This window comes from Chrysochloris asiatica, unplaced genomic scaffold (assembly GCF_000296735.1).
Source record: "Chrysochloris asiatica unplaced genomic scaffold, ChrAsi1.0 scaffold00131, whole genome shotgun sequence".
NCBI lineage: Eukaryota > Metazoa > Chordata > Mammalia > Afrosoricida > Chrysochloridae > Chrysochloris > Chrysochloris asiatica.
The window spans coordinates 8,701,518-8,719,485 of record NW_006408649.1 but is presented as its reverse complement, the minus strand read 5'-3'; the positions used below and the strand labels follow the sequence as shown (position 1 = coordinate 8,719,485).

Sequence of the window (17,968 nt, the reverse complement as noted above, 5' to 3'; positions counted from 1 at the left end):
ACTTTCCTAAAGCACAGTTTGAGCAGGTCCTCTCTGACTATAAAGCCCTAACACTTCAGTAGGTCATTCAAATGCTTCCCTCACCTGTCTACTCACCTTCACATTGAATTTCAATTTCAGTTCTTCTATTGCCATCAGAGCTCCAATCACCTGAGTCCCTCACCTTTTCTAAACAAACTCTAAGTATCCTATCCTTTCAGCTCTTCCTTACACTGTTCTCTCATGTAAGTCACCTCATCCTTTGATTCCATCTACCAAATCTCAATCACCATTCAAAACATGATACAAATAAAAACCTCTTCTAGAGTCTCCTCCAGTTCTCTGGTCCAAATTACTCTGATTTGTCAAAGTGTGTTTGTACCTGTACAATGGAACTTTCCATACTGTGCCTTGTATCCCTCTATCAAAATTACATTTGTTCATATGTCCCCTGAATATTTCCTTGAGAGCAGTATTTTTCTCTTGTAGCCCAAAATATTTATGTTTGCCTTGAAGGTGCTGTTCAATCTCACAATCTGTCTGTCATATACGTTGCTGAACAGTGTGCAACAAGAATATACCAAAGCCCAATGCTTTAGCAACCATTATATTAGATAACTTCAGCCTCCACCAAATCCCTAGCCACAATTTCCACACACTATTACTAATCACATAAAAGCACTAAAGAACAAACTAAAATAGCTTTTTACATGCCACCCACCTATACATTGCTACAAGTTTCTACTAATATCTAGGCTGGCTGGGATCTGAGTCATTCCGAGTACCTTTTTCTGAATCATCTATACCATTTCCTGCTCTTACTTATTCCCACCAAATACAATATCCAATAAGAGACCTGAGCAAGCCAATCCCTGTCTTAAAAATTAAAACGAGTTTAAAATACAACAAAGTATAGCCTAGATTTGTATTACAGAATGATCATTTACTACATAGTGCATACCTGAGTTGGGATAGAGGCAGACATCATTAATGTCATGTTCTGGCTCCAAGGAAGTAAATATTTTTCCCTAAAGAGTTAAGAGGAAAAAAATACAAGCATTATTGAAATAATTAAAGGCAGACAACCTCTGGCACTGTCACACAGAGAAAAAAAAACAAAACAAAACATAACTCAATCACTCTTGATAACACTATGAGTTGGAATTGTTCCACGGAACACAGCAAGCGCAAATGTTGAAGGGTGTGAAAGAACCATCTAAATGCAACAGTCATTAATATCGTTAAGAGAGAGAAGCACAGTCAATTACAACTTCTCAATATTTTATAATTTTTTATAAAAACAAAAACGTATGTATGTGTGGTACTGTTTTAAAGTTTGGATTGCCAGAAAAAAAAGGGAAAATTCTGGTCCAAGACACCAGGGAAATGCAATAAATTTTCCATAGAACATTCTAAAAACTTTCAAATCCAAAGCCAGAAAATACAAACAGCATCGGAAGTTCCTAGGAATCATTAGAGTAATTTCCCCAAGAATTTAGGAAAGTTGGAAGCACATCCTCTTCTCCTCAGAGAGAGGCCAAACACACCTTGAGGATAACTTCGAATCTCTGTAACAGATGCAGAGGGAAAAAGGAAATAAACCCAGTAAAGTCAATATTTGGAGAGTTAACAAAATGAGATGAAATAAAGGAAATTATGCCCACTCCTAACTTATTGACTCGACTGGGCTCCAAAAACCTGGTTGTTTTGCAAAAATTGGCATTATGCAAAAATGGAGGATAACCACATCAGATCACAAAATAAAAGATGACTATATCATTATATGAATGCCAAATTACATCATTGCATAATTGCCAAACCACTGAGAATCACAGCCTAGCCAAGTTGACATATAACCTTAAAATTACATTCTACCCTCAGCCTTTGTTATTGCCAGATATATATCAGTATATCACTAATGTGTAAAATAGTTGGATAGGTATTTCACCAGGCTCAATGTAAAATGTCAGTGTAAAGTGAGGAGTAGGTGCAATATACAGGAAGCCAGGGATTTTGACAAGAAGTTGGATTGTAATGGGGCTCCCTGTAGCACCCGCAACTCCTCATAAAAAGATGGACACTTGCCCTCTGATATACTGATTGCATTTTCCCCCATTTATTTGATGAAGTAACCTTTTATTATTCTCTCAAAATACTTTCATTTTAAAATACAAAATGAAAAGCCAAAGGGGGATCAACTCCACCAATATAGGTTTCTCATTACTTTTAAAATGATACTTGGAGTTGAAGGAACCCAAAACCAAACCCACTGCCATCACGTCAATTCTGACTACAGGGTAGAGTAGAGCTATTCCCTAAGGTTTCCAAGACTGTAAATATTTACAGAAGAAGACTGCCTTGAATGACTAGTGGATTAGAACAGTTGACCTTTAGATTAGGTATTCAACACTTAACCCAATGTACCACCAGGACTCCTGGAAATGAGGGAAGAGAGTATTAAATACTCTCAAAGAAAATACTATTTTCAAGAAAAGCCATGTAAGAAATTATTGTAAAGGTGTCATTTGTTTAAAATGGAGAAAAGGAGTGAAATTAGACGATATAATGATACTGATATGGAGAGGTAATCCACAGCTCATACAAACTTTTCTGAAAAGACCCGGCTTACTGGTCAGAAAAAGACTGGGGAAACCCTGATACTTGACCACCCGTCAGGTCTAGAACTGCACTTACCCCCCTGGTTCAAATTCCAGCCAAGAAATAGGCATTTAGGGGGAACAACACCACCATTCAAGTACACATACCATGCCATTGCTGGCCAACCATTTGAGATCAAAAGGGGATTTACCTAAGGACAAAATTCAGAATGGTGGGCAAAGAAGAAAATAAGATGCACAGGGAAGAAGTGAGATGAGTGATGTTACATTGAGAGGACTGTAATCATTGAGATGAAACAAAGGGCATGATTTGTTCAATATAAAATTGATGATCTGCCCTATAAACCTTCACTCAATTCACAATAAAAAATTTTCAAAATCTGAGACAACCTCAAGATCTAGAAAGATTTCTATGGATCAACTTTTTACATAAACATTTACTCTCTAATTAACTGTACATATGTATGCCCATTCTTGAAAATACGAAAAGCTTCATTAATAATTACCTGCGTGTAGCTATTATCTATGCTGAAGTAGCTAATTCCTACTAAATTTGCAAATGGGCATTCAGTGTCTTTATCTAAAGAACCCACATGACTAAAATAAGGCAATGGAAGAAAAGCAGCACTAGAAAAATGAGCAAATAAGGAAGATATGTTAACAAAAAGTACGTACTGAGTTCTTGTTCCACATTTTGATAATTCGAGAGTCTGCAGACAAAATTAAATCTAATGACTCCTGGAAATGAACTGACTTAATAGGCAGACCATATTGGTGATCCTTAACCAGCAATGGCTTATCAGATCGAAGATCATATAATAAAACCTACAAGAAAAAAAAAAGTTACCTCTGCTTAAACCAACTAAATATTTTATATCAAAAAGAAACATTTAAAACTTAAAATGATTGACATTTATTTGTTTTATCATCTTTTTATGAACACAATGAATGCCCTGCTCAGAGTGCTAAGTTAAAGTTGGCCATAAAAGTTGGTGGAAAAATTCCATGATCTTTTTATTTATTTTTTCAATAGTGAAAGTGTTTATTATCAAGCAAATTGGACAACAAAATGTGTTTTAAATATTACCTATTTGGGGGAAAGGGCACCACAGCTCCACACAATTACAACCAAAGAACTGACATTTGTACACCTCAGACATTTTCATTTTACTCCTGCTATGCCAGGAATTCATAAGGAATAGGTTCTAGCGGCTCAGGCTCCTTTCCATTGGTTCTCACAAAACGCACCTCTCTTGGGGGAGCAGGCTGGCGCTTTAGTTGAATCTAGTTACTTTTATCTTTGGCTTCCTACTTTTTCTGATCATTTTCCTTCACTAACTTCAGGAAGCTGTCTCAGCTCTTAGAGTGCTTAATATGCTCATGTGCTTATTAATCCTCTTGGCAAGAATCTTGCCCTTGACTTGCTTGTTCACAACAATGCCGACAGCATGATGGGTCACATTGTAGACTCTTCCAGTTTTGCTATGGTAACATTTGTGGGGCATGCCTTTTTGAACTGGACCCATTCCCTTGATATCCACAATATCACCTTTCTTGTAGATTCACATGTATGTGGCCAAGGAATGACCCCATGTTTTCTGAAAGGCTGGGTGAACATATAGCGGGTGCCCCGCCTCTTTCCCTTTGTGTTTGTCATCTTGGTGGATTACTGCAAGGTGGTGACTCCAGCCAAAAGGCCCATTATCTTTTAATTTAATTTTCCCACCAACTTTTTAAAGCCCCCTTGTATATACTGAGGGCATTCAATGTACAAGGCACCGTCATAGTGACTAACATAAAAAGCAACTTAAAAGCACAATGAAGATAAAAAACCCCACTGCCATCTAATAGATTCTGACTCCAAGCAACCTTGTAGGACTGAGTAGAATTGCTTCTTAGGGTTTCCAAGAATCTTTACAGGCATACAATCTCATCATTCTACCAAAGAGGGGCTGATGGTATGAGCTGCCAACCTTGAGACTAGCAGTCCAACACTTAATCCACCAGATTCCGTATAATAAAGATAATCTTGATAAATTCAATACAAATAAATGATGTGGTAAAGTACTGACTAGGAGTCCTGGTGTGGCACTGTAGGGTAAGCATTGGACTGCAATGTTGGTTTGAAATGCAAGGGTGGTGGTTCAAACTCACCAGTTGCTCCTTGGAAACTCTATACAGGTCGCTGAGTTGGAATCAACTTGAACTTGATGGCACTTAACAACAACAAAGCTATGACTATTAGGGAGGGATCTTTTCTGAACCCTGTCAACAGGTTCTGGGGAAGCTAGTTTTATTCCCTATTGACTCACGATGATGGAGACAGTAAATCTATTTGGTAGGGAAAATTTACAAATACGTGGATTCTTCCTTGATACCTCATGAAGATGGTATTAATGGGATCCAGGTTAGCTACTGCTCATAGAAACAGACATTTCAATCAGTCTCTCTTTAGACAATGGTCATTTCTTAACTATGATTATGAGAGAACTGGAGAATTCTAAATATTCCACTTGTTATCAATACTGGGTTTATCTCATTCTGTAGTATTCAAAAGGCTATAGGACAGACACATGCATGTTGGATGGGTGTGTGGACTGACTAGTTTGCTAGAAAATAACTGAATGGAGTAAATATGTATAAAGAGGACAAGGAAAAGCACATCATGAGTGCTCAACAAGTGCTAAGTTTTTATATGTCTGATTTAATCATCCTCAAGTACATATTACTCTTTGATAAGTTTAGAGAAAAACTTAGCTACTTGTTTTGTCTTTCCAAACCGGTATTTCCAATTACAGCCCAACTCTTATGACTCCTTACACATATTATCCAATTTCTACTGGGTAATTCTCTTAAAGTCAGCATGAAGTAAGATGCTTTTTAGAAAGAACTACACAGAATTTTTCACTTAATCTAAAAGAATCAACAAGTTCAACTGCACAAATAGAAATGAATTATTTTTGTTCCATCAACAGTCATGCTTTTTAAATGTTCAACTTTTTTTTTCCTACTGCCATTCCACGGCACATGACAACAACAACAACAACAACAACTGCCATTCATAGCTCTTTCACTTTGCTGAAGACTTTGAATCTTGAATAGAAAAGACTAGACTATAGGAACTAACTTATTTCTATTATAAGAACAAGAAAATAATTATTGCTGTATATAGCATAGTGGCTATGAATTGGGCTGCTAATCTCATTGTCAGCAGTTCAAAACTACCAGCAGTTCCACGGGAGAAAGATGAGGCTTTCTGCTCCTGTAAAGATTTATAGCCTTGGAAATCCTGTGCAGGGTCGCTATGAGTTGGAACCGACTCCATGGCACTTAACAACAACATCACATACAGGTTATTTGTCTATTTTTGCAACAGTCTCCCAATGAGAAAGTGGGGAGATAAAGGTGTTAAAAGTAAAGGGAAGTGGTAATTTTCATGACACCAGGTGGTTCTTGGACTCTTATTTTCTCAAAGGGCTTGCCTGGTGAGCAGAGCCTTCCAGCAACTTGTATGAGTCATTCGGAAATATAATCAATAGCCTAGTGCCCATCAATGGAAGACGGGATAAACAAATTTTGGTGCATACACACAATGGAATACTATGCAATATTGAAGAATAACAATGAATTTGCCAACCACCTCATAACACAGATGAACCTCAAGGACATTATGCTGAGTGAAATTAGTCAATCAGAAAAGGGCAAATAAATATCATACAAGACCATTATTGTGAAAACTTACAAAAAGGTTTCCATACAAAAAGAAACATTTTTTGATTGTTATGGGAAGGAGGAGTAATAGACTGGCTTGAGGGTAGATACATGTTAGCTCAGATGACAGAGAGGGCCATAAACAAGGAGGGGAAGGGCAATTCACTAGAAGAAGGGAGAGTGGCAGAAGAACAATGAATATAGGGAAGACTTAGGAAGGTATGCACGAGCTAAATGTGATAGAGATAAATAGTGATTTATACACAATATTGGAACAGTGTGCTGTGAGTAAATACATGGATAGAGACATAGGCGGAATGGATAAAGGAGGGGAAAATGTGTTTGACTGCCCTGTAGACATTTGATTTCCCCTGCCTACTACTGTAAAACAATTATGTGTGATAGAAATTAATATTGGGAATTATGACGACAAAAATCTTATAAGGCCGTCTTCGGCCTATAACTGATTGGATTTTCTAAAAGAGGAGTTAGCATTTTCCCAGGGAAATAGGTACTTGTTAAGCCTTTATAGAGCACAGGGCCTGAGCTACACCCTGAACCTTCTGAACTGGGACATTCCCTCTTGAAAAGCCGTGCAGATCAACCCAGAACTGCTGGGAAAATAGAAGATTCTTATTGAAACAAAGACCAGCAGAAAAAACAGCAGACTGTTTGGATAACAAGCCAGCTGTTTTTTGCTTTGTAGGCAGCAAGGAAAGAAGTCAGCCAGGGAAAACCCCATTCTAGAATGGAAACTAGAAAGGAGCCCTAGAGCTGTATAGTATGCTTGCTGGTGACTACCTGCAGGTCTACCTGAGAGGAAATGTGGGGAATGCAGCAATGAAGACCTGGGCTGAGTATAGCCATTTTCTATTGGCACCCATTGACCTTGAGGTGAGAGAAAAGATGGGCTGGCTGGACTGAAGTTTAGGAAGAGGTGTAAACTCCTAAGCCCATGGACACAGGCCTAGCCCCTGGGGGCTATGGCTGAGAGTGAACCAGCCAGCTGATCTGACTGTTTGCGAACTGCCAAACTTGTTGCTAGTACCCATTTGGCCTAGTTTGGATGGCTAGTTGACTAGAACTCAAACCAAAGATGTTTGATATTGAGAAAAAATGCAAATTGCTACCATTTGACAAACTAGATTTTTGCCTATAAATGCAGTTACTCAAAATTCCAACCAGAATGGAAGCATTCTTCATATCACGGAACAACCTTGCATCCTCAGTGTACTGGGTTGATAGGGATGAGAAATTCAGACACTGGCTATCAAAGATGGGGGGGCGGGGGAGGCTACAAAGGCATGAAGTGGCTGGCTTACAAGTTTTCATGAGTGTGCTTAGTTGCAGAAGCAGGAGGGTAAGGTAGAATCTGCATAGTGTTTCTCTTTCCCAGATGGATCTGGTGAAAGCAGATGGGGGACAACAGTGATAGAGTTTTATGACTCAATTGTAAGTAACTGTTAACAGCATTAACTGCAATTGTCACAACTATAATTGTAGAAGATGTGTAACAAAAAGGCGGGAGTAGTTAACCTTTCATTTCAGGAACAGATGATTCCAGGACCATCAAGAAGGAAGAGCATGAGTGGAGTATGAAATCCTACCTAGAAAAGCAGAAACAGCAGAGACGGTGGCTGTGTGCTTGTGGGCAGGAGGCTGGCTGGCAGAATGAGTCCTTTGGACATTTAAATTTATATTTTTTTTGTTTATTTAATGTAAAAAAAGAAAAAATATAGAGGTACAAAACAATAAATTGGGAAAACTATACCCTCCATTCTCCAAGGGAAACTGATTATTCTGTGTATTTCCAATGATATATGTATGTGTACAAAAGTGAGGGGAAAAAAAATTTAAAACAATGATTAATGGAGTGATTTTGATTGTTCTCCTTACTACAGGAACATATATCAAGAAAAAAAGTGCAAATTTCACTGGGTTGTTGTTGTTATGTGCCATGGAGTCGGTTCCAACTCATAGCAACCCTGTACAGGGTTTCCGAAGCTGTAAATCTTTACAGGAGCAGAAAGCCTCATCTTCCTCCCGCAGAACAGTTGGTAGTGTCAAACTGCCGACCTTGAGGTTAGCAGCCCAATTCATAACCACTACGCTATCAGATGTCCTTAATTTCACTGGATAGCAATGCTTTTAATATTCCTGTAAATATTAAAAACATATTTTTTCTTAGAAAAAGAAATATAGTCAAATGCCTATGGTCTACTTTCAATTCAGTGATTTACAAAATAATTAATCAAAATTTACATATGTTTAATTAGAGGTAAACAAAAAAAAAATGAAGAAAAGAATAAACCAGATTATCTCAGCTATTTCATCCCCACTCCTCAGACTAGCATTTTCTAAAGTGTATTCTGTTAACCATTCATTGCATGGGATATAATTACTGGTGCTACATGAAAAAAGGTGCCCGGGGCAAGTAAATTTTGGAAATACTGTAAGAATTCTGAGAGCCTTCATTTTGTGTTTAAACACACTGTGAATTTCTGAGATTAAAAGCTTGGAAGAACACCATTTTTGGGGGGCCAAAGAACTTTATTCCATCCACTCTAGAAAATATTGTTCCTAAACACTAGCAAGAAGAACAACTGAGGCCTACCCACTGTAGCTCCAGATCTAGAGTCTGCCAGACCAATCACCAAGGTCAGAATCAACATCTCTCAAGGTCCTAGAAGAAGCTGACAAAAATCTTAAAAACATGCATACTCTTTAACATATGTCAGCTCCACTCTGACCTAAATAATAATGCCTCATTTTCAGTTTCCCTGATTAGTAGATATGTGGCTATTTCCTACCTCATATATAAATCTAATTTCCAACTCAAACGTATTTACCTGTCCCGTGGATGTTCCAACTGCCATGGTCAAGGCACCATTGAATTTCAAAGCTGAGATTGTTGGTATACTGTTTATCCTGAAAGGCAAAAAATATAAGCTCCATGTATATAAGGCCAGAACTCCTTCCAAGTAACAAATTCATTATTAATCTTCACTTCAAATGTAACAGAGGAAAAATCATATTTCTAGCCTTCTGTTTAAAAGATCATTGCATCCAAACTTTCATAATTAAAATAAAAAGTAAGTTTAACATACAAATGTAATCTGCCTTTTAAAGACTGTAAATTATCCTGAAAAAATATTTAAAATATTCTCAAGTAACTACAGACAAAATAAAAAGTTACTGGAAAATGTAAAATCAATTGAAAAAGAACAATATGACAATATATTCCATTTTAATTTACTTAGAGTAAAGTATTTACAGAAATATTGCTTTTTAACAAAGAAACAATATTGGGTATGGTCACTATGAGTCGGAACTGACTCCACGGCACATAACCACCACCACCACATATTCAATTCCATTTTAATGTTATGTTAACCATAACTAAAGACAAGCCCCTGAATGGGGACCACACAGTCTCTGTAAGCACCAAAGACTGAATGGGTGATTATGGCTAGACTCTAGAATATGCTCTGACTCACCAATCAACAGTATTAGTATCAAAAGCAATGATCTATAGTGGAAAGAGTGCTAGACACAAGTCAGAAAGGACAACAATGCTAATTTCAATACGTATTGTCTATGTATTCTTGATCTAGGAATTCTAGTCCAGAGTGCCATTAGTATCATCCAGTCTCTTATGCCATCTAAAGTCTCAGCCAGTAACTACACTGATGAACCTGTTTAGAACCTATAGCTCACATCCACATCATTTTTGCTTATGTAATCTTCAAAATGAACCTTAGAATCGTATTTTAATACAATAACAGGTTATCCTGGTGTGGTGCTGTGGGATAATGTACTGGACCGCAAGATCGGTTTGAACTGCAAAATCAGCGGTTCAACCTCACCAGCCACTCCTCAGAAGCTCTATACAGGGTAACTATGAGTCGGAACCAACTCAATGGCACTTAACAACAACATTTAAATTTTATTTTGTTTTTAAACAAAACTTTGCTTTCTTCAGATACATACTCATCAAGTTTATTCTTCAGTTATTTAATAATTTTTATTGTCAGAACTGAAAATATGTTTTCATTATAATTTTTCTAACTGGATATTGCTGATAAATACCAAAGTCACTGATCTGTATAGTTATTTTGTAACCTAACAAATCTCATGGTAGTTCTCACAGCTTTTCAGTTGATTCTACTGGCCTTCTCAGGTACAAAACCTTATCAATTGCAAATAATGATAATCTGTCCTCCCTTTTCCACTATTAACATGTTTTTATTGTGGCGTTGTGGATTAATGCGTCAGATTGCAAAGCCATTTGAACTGCAAGGTTGGTGGTTCAAGCTCACCAGCTACTCCTTGGAAACCCAATTCAGGGTCACTATGGGTCAGAACTGACTCAACAGCACTTTACAACAACAACAATTCTCTTCTTATATTGGTCCCATCTTTTAGAACGCTGTTACACAATAGAGGTGACAGTTTACATTTATGTAGGTGGAAAAAGGCATAAAACATAGTCAGGTGAAACTAAAGCAGTTAGAAAAGCTACTCATAGTATTTTGGTGTACTTCCAGGTTTTTCCTATGATTATACGTATGTATTTATTTTTTTCCTTATAAAAATCTGTTAAAATTCTAATGGGCTCAAGTGTGGCAACAATTGTGAGGTTGGCCCAAGACCAGGCAGTATTCCATTCTGTTGTGCATAGGGTCACTATGAGTCAGTACAGACTTCATGGCACCTAATAACAACAACAAAAATTGCCAGAAGAACAAACCAATCTGTGTTGGAAGAAGTACAGCCAGAATGCTCCTTCAGCCATACTATCAGTAGGGACCAATCTGTGGAGAAGAACACCATGCTTGGTAAAGTGAAGGGTCAGCAAAAAAGAGGAAGACCCCCATGGAAATGGACTGGCACAGTGGCAGCAGCAATGGGCTCAGGTATAGCAATGATGGTGAGATTAGCACAGGACCAAGCACTGCTTCGTTCAGTTGTGCATAACGTTGTTATGAGTCGGTACTGACTTGCTGGCACCTAACAACAACAATGAGAAATGAAGTCTGGCCATCCTGGCTTCCAAGGAGCATTCTGGCTGTCAGTCTTCCAAAACAGATTGGTTTGTTCTTCTGGCAGTCCATGGTACTTTTCATATTCTCCTGGCAATCTACTTCCAGAAAATCAGCCATTGAAAACCATATGGAAAATAGTTCTACTCTAACACATATATGGTCACTACGAGTCAGAATCAACGAAGGAAGTTAGTGAGTGGTATGCCTGGGTCCGTCTGAATGGGTACATACACATAGTAAAAAAAAAAAGTTGTTAAAATTCTATAGGCAACTATATAAGTTACTTTATATTATGAACATCTTTGTTGTTGTTGTTTAGTTGTTAGGTGCCGTCAAGTCAGTACCGACTCACAGCAACCCTATGCACAACAAAACAAAACACTGCCCAGCCCTGCGTTAACCTCACAATCACAGCTACGCCTGAATCCATGAATCCATTACTGTTGCCACTATGCCAAGTCATCTCATTGGGGGTCTTCCTCTTTTTTTCCCTGACCCTCCACTTTACCAAACATGATATCCTTCTCCAACGACTGGTCCCTCCTGATAATATATCTGAAGCATGAAAAATTAAGTCTGGCCATTCTGGCTTCCAAGGAACACTCTGGCTGTACTTCTTCAAACACAGATGAAAGGATTTGACCAACCATCTTTACATAGTAATAAATATGCTTCTGTAATATAATTCTTAAAGGCTATATATGTCATTCGTATATTATATATGCCATTGATGGCATTTCCTCATCTGTAAAACCAATAGTATACATCAATGCATTGTTGTGAGGACTGAATTAAGTTACTATATTTATGAATTTAGCAAAGTACTTGGAAAATATTAGCTAAGGAGCCCTCGTGGCACACTAGTTACACATTCAGTTGCTAACAGGATGGCTGGTGGTTTGAACCCACCAACCACTTCATGGGTGAAAGATGTGCAGTAGGCTTTGGTAAAGATTATAGCTGTGGAAACCCTATAGGGCAGTTACCTCGTCTACGTGGTCTCTATGAGTGGAAATCAAAGTGACAACATATAACAACAGCTAATAGCTATTATTTCTACCAAGTTTAATTTAATCGATATCCTCTTGCTAAATGTCTAGGCTCTATCATTTAATATTACTAACATGGTGTTGAATGCCTTGGGCTAAGGAGAATGAAAGAGCATGAATTCCATACGCTGGTAGAAACATGTTGTTGTTGTTAAGTGCTGTCAAGTCAGTTCTGACTCATAGCGACCCTGTAAAGGGTTTCCAAGGAGCAGCTGGGAAGCTTGAACCACCAACCTTGAAGTTCAAACTGACTTTGCAGTCCGGCACATTAACGCACAGCACCACATCAAGCATAAACTGATGTAAATTTTCTGTAAGGCAATTTAGCACTGTGTCTCAAAAATTTTAAAAACATTCACACTCTTTAACAGAAGAATTCAGTTTCTATAAATTTTGTCTCTAGAAACTTTGCACTGTGGGTTAATGCACCACACTGCAAAGCCGTTTGAACTGCAAGGTTGGCGGTTCAAGCTCACCAGCTGCTTATCGGAAACCCTACACAGGGTCGCAATGGGTCTGAACCAACTCCACGGCACTTAACAACAAAGGAAAAAGGAAGCTATTTATGTTATGCTTGCTAACATTCTATTTTTTAAATAATCAAACATACAAAATAAGTACTTACATGTTTTTAAACATCACAATCAGGAGTATTTTCTTACATCTCTTCCCTAAATTTTCTACAATTTCAGTCATTAAATCAACAGTAGAAATAGTCTTAGACATATTACCAATAACTCCTGCTGGTCCATTTTCTCAAATGACTTTTCCAGATGACAGAGATTGTACTAAACTCAAACATCTTTATTTTAATTCAAGTACAAGTTAATGTTTAACAAATAGAAAAAAGCAACTTCACTGCTTTCTATGTATTTCACATTGATTATCTTCTTTCTAAAACTAAGCAGGTTTCTGATCCATTTCATATTACGTTCATATGATGAAATAGCTTATATGGATTTTCCTTTTTACATTCTATTAACAAACGTAGAATAAGTAAAATTTTCAATTTAAATGGTGTGGTGCTGTAGGATAAGCACTCAGCTGCTAACCACAAGGTCCGTGGTTCAAACCTACCAGCTACTCTGAGGGAGAAAGATGAGGCTTTCTGCTTCATAAAGAATTACAGCCTCAGAAACCATATATAGAACTTAATAACTGCACCTAACAACAAAACATGTCTATTAAGAGTCCAGAGGAAAGGCATCCATGAGTTGCTTATAGTAAATAATACCATGTCAAGGATATGACCAAACAAGTGATATAGCTATATATGTGTTAATATGACCATATAAAAGTATTTGAAAGGCTATATATCAACTGTGAAAAAATAATCACTTCATCTGAATGGGGAAAAGACAGGAAACTTGTTTTTCCCTAAGTGTATACTATTTTTCTAATTGTTTTACATCTAGGAATTAGGAAAACAGAAGCAAGAAAATATTTAAAAACATTTTCTGATCACCACCTTACAATTAAAAGCACATCTTGTTTGCTAGTAGGGGTGGAAGTGAATTCTTGGTTCTATCACTACATATGACAACACTGGGAGCGTAAATTTCAGCAGTCTATTTGTTTTTTAAAACTTCCACTGCAGCTAAAAAAAATAATAAGGTAGCCTATCAGTACTTTAAGAAGCCCTGGTAATGTAGCAGGTACCGAGTTGGACTGCTAATCGCAAAGTCAGCAGTTCAACTCTACCAGACACTCTGCAGGAGAAAGATGAGGCTTTCTGCATGCATAAAGATTTAGTCTCAGAAACCCTATATAGTGACACCATGAGTCGGGACCAACTCTACAGCACGCAAGCACCATAAACACAACCATGTAGTACTTGAGAAAATAGTTTTATATGGCTTATCTACTTAGTGATTTTTTACAGGCAAAAAAATTTTAAATAAAACATTCAGAAATATACCATCTCAGATACAAGCCTTGAGGATTCTGTACTTTAGCAATTTATGTTAGTATGTAAATTATTTTAGTACACTGATATATTTGTTTAAATCAGAAGCTAATGAACTAATGAACATTTTTAGTACATTTTATAACATTAACAATTTAATAGTTACTTACTCTGAATCTGCTGTGACACTACTTAGTGCACAGTCTAAGAGACCAACTCTATTTCGAGTTCGTGGGTCCCAGCACTCTACTCGACCCTGAACAAATAAAAAGTCGTTATTTTAAATAACAGCTGCTATTACAAAAAGTTTAGACAACTTTAGCACTACAGAGTCCTGGTATGGCACTGCAGAATAGGCACTGGAGTGCTAACTGCAAAGTTGGTGATTCAAACCCACCAGCCACTCCTTGGGAATGTGATACAGGATTGCTATGAGTTGAAACCGACTTGACAGCAATTAACAATAACAACGTTAATTATCTCAAGAGGAATAAAATTTTAACTTTTTACCATATATCCTTTCATTGTTTGTTGTTGTTAAGTACCGTAGAATCAGTTCCGACGCATAGTGACCCTGCACAGGGTTTCCAAGGTGGCAGATCTTTACAGGAGCAGAACGCCTCCTTTGTCCAGTGGAACAGCTGGTAGTTTCAAACTGCCAACCCTGAGGTTACCAGCCCGATTCATAAATACTATGCTACCAGAGCTCCTTTTAGTGCTTTAAATGTTTACCATGAGCTAAATTTGATAATTTTGACAATTTAAAATAAAACAGTGAAAAATCTAATTAAAACTAGATAAGGAACCATGTGTTTTGAATGAGAGAGTGCCTCAAGTCAGCATCCTTCCTAACACAGTCCTCTCCCGAGTCTTAGATGGGAACAGCTAAAAGAAGAGGGGAATAAAAGGCTACATCTCTGCCCACAGGCTGGTGACTCCCCTGCTGTCCAAACAGAGCTGTGCTTCAGGCTGTTAAGTCTGTGAAAAGACAACAAAGAAACACAGACAAGAAGTGTGGAGGTTACTTTGCTGTGGGGCCCAAGATCCACCATTTGCACATTTGGAGGTTCTGGGACCAGTGGGCAGCGTTTCAGGGCAGGGTGGGTGATTATTTCCATGGAGAAAAAGAGTTGGATAAGGTAGGTCCCCTCCTGGCTGCAAATCATGATCCAATCAGCTCTGCCAACCCTCTAGAAGTACAGAAGACACATGTGGAAACAAGCAAGCTGCAGGTTGGCAAGTGCAGAGACGGGAACAGCCCCACGGGACACATGCAAAATGACACCTGGAGTCAGGCTGGAAGCTTTCCGTAAATGCCAATTTTCACATGGAACCTAACCATGTCAATCAGTGAGGAGTGAGTATGTTGTTTTCACATAAGTTGGTTTATCATGTTTGTCACCAACACCTCTATAAAGTTGGTGGTGGCTGCTGTATGCTGTCGAGTCAATTCCAACTCATAGCAACACGGTATTGGGTTTCCAAGGCTGTATATCTGTACAGAAGCAGAAACTCTCATCTTTCTCCCAAAGAGCAGCTGGTGGATTCAAACTGTTGACCTGTGGTTAGCAGCCCAATGTGTAATCCACTGCACAGCCAGGACTCAGTAAAGTTGGTGAGAGAAGTACTTTTATCTCCATTTCTCAGGTGAAGAAATTAAGCCTCAGGAAGAGTTACTAATTCACGGTCATAAAATTAATAAGTAGCAGACAGCTAGATCACCATAGTTTTATTGCCTCCTGTTAAAAACCAGAGTGGCTATACACAATGCCCCTGGAGGAGACGATGCAGCAGTGACAGGCTGCACTCAGCTGACTCTTTTCATCTAGTTCCTGAAGTGGAGGTCAGTGTAAAGGTATGCCATGTCAGATGCCCACTGGGGTACAGTCTACATAGCTGTGTATTTGCATGAAACAATAAATGTTTGAATATATATTAAAAGCAAACCAGTATCTGGTGCCCCATTAGTGTCCTGTTCTAAGGAACCAAGCAACTCTATCATTATCTTAAACATTCCATTCACTATCTAACATAAAATAAGTATCTCAAAAACTAACATCAATATATGCTTACCTCCACTGTTCCAGTGGCAAACAAGCCATGCTCGGAATTGATGTCACAAACATTATTCTCCCTGCAACAGTAAAACAATGAGGAAAAGTATGTTAGCATTTACTTTAGGAGAGAGAGAGACATTCAATAAGCTTTCTAAATATTCACCATCTTTAGGTACCCTGGAGTAGGTTCCGACACCTAGTAACCTTATGCACAACAGAAGGAAACACTGCCAGGCCTGACCATCCTCACAATTGTTGCTAATCTTGAGGCAACTCAAATTATGTGAAGAAACGGATATGCAAATTGTCTCTCATTCATCTGCCTAGGCATAAAAGGGCTAAGCAGCTTGGCTCACAGTCACCACCACCACCAGGGTAGCACTCTACTTGCTACTTGATGGAACAAGGAAAGGTTTCCTCCTGAAAAACTACTGAGAATAAAGCCTTGTTTCATTTTCTCAATTTATTTTCTTCCCAGGCAAGGTAGCACTTTTGAAAGAACAAGAACTATGAGAATCATAAAACCCAAGCTTGAGTTGGGTACACTGATCTAAAGTCAATTACCTTGCTGGGTATATTGATTCCTCTCCCTACTGCATTGGGATGTGGTGCGGATTAAATAAAAAGAACAGCCAAATAAATGCTCAGCACAATGTCCAGAGTGTACAAGACACTCAATAAACAGTCACTATTATTATAAGCTCACCAGGCACTCCTTAAAAACCCTATAGAGATGGGTGGGAACTGACTTGACTGCAGTTAACAACAACAATTATTACAAACAGAGATCATGTTGCTAAAGAGCAGATAGCTTTTCATTATTCCATAACACATTCTGAAGTTAAAACAACAAAAAGTATTTCAATCCAATGTGAAAAAAATTCTCAAAAGTTTATTTAGAAATTTTTCTTAAATGATAAAAATAGTAAGTAGCAGAGAGCTACTAGTTTATCATCACTTGTTTTTCTAACATTTAAAAATCATTTTAAAGCAATACGGAAGATTTAATAAGTTCCTTATAGTCATAAATGAGATGTGTCTTTGGGGAAGTTACTTAACCTTTACAGCCTAAGCTATCCTGCCTGCAAAATGGAGACAATAATAAACCCAGAGTAAAAACTGGTTTAAGTTTAAAGTAAGCTAATAAAGCGCTGGACTGCAAAGTAGGTTTGAACCACAAGGTTGGCAGTTCAAGCTCACCAGTTGCTCCTCAGAGACCCTATACAGGACTGCTATGGGTCGGAACTGACCACCACACAACAATACTAATGGTGTGGCACTGTGGGATAAGCATTGGACTGCTAACTACAAGGGCTGAGGTTCAAACCTGTCAGGGACAGATTAGTACCGCTGGGCCCTAGGTCTCTCTTACCCTGGCTTTCTATCTGCCCCTTTGCCCTAAGTCTTCTCCTACTTGACAGGGATCAAGAAAAGGGGAAGACAACCTAGTCCAACAAGAAAAGTAACATTGACTATAGACGGCTATAGCTAAGAGTGAAGCACCCAGCTGATACGAAGTGAGAGGAGTCACACAAGAACACCCAAAGTTGCAGATAGTAACTATTTGACCTAGCCTTGATGGCTTGATAATCAGAACTCGACT

At 38.1% G+C, this 17,968-nt stretch overlaps 1 protein-coding gene across 3 annotated transcripts in view; it reads right to left on the bottom strand.

Moving 5' to 3' along the window:
• Positions 1-17,968, bottom strand: part of NOL10 (nucleolar protein 10) — a 189,112-nt gene that overhangs the window by 142,843 nt on the left and 28,301 nt on the right. For 2 of the 3 annotated variants that reach the window (XM_006869461.1, XM_006869462.1), the window contains 5 exons: positions 16,382-16,442; positions 14,479-14,564; positions 9,158-9,236; positions 3,273-3,422; positions 941-1,007 (listed from right to left, as the gene is read on the bottom strand). In XM_006869461.1, coding sequence (XP_006869523.1) covers positions 941-1,007; positions 3,273-3,422; positions 9,158-9,236; positions 14,479-14,564; positions 16,382-16,442 — 443 coding nt within the window. The remainder of the gene's footprint in view (positions 1-940; positions 1,008-3,272; positions 3,423-9,157; positions 9,237-14,478; positions 14,565-16,381; positions 16,443-17,968) is intronic. The other variant, XM_006869463.1, reaches the window with a different exon arrangement.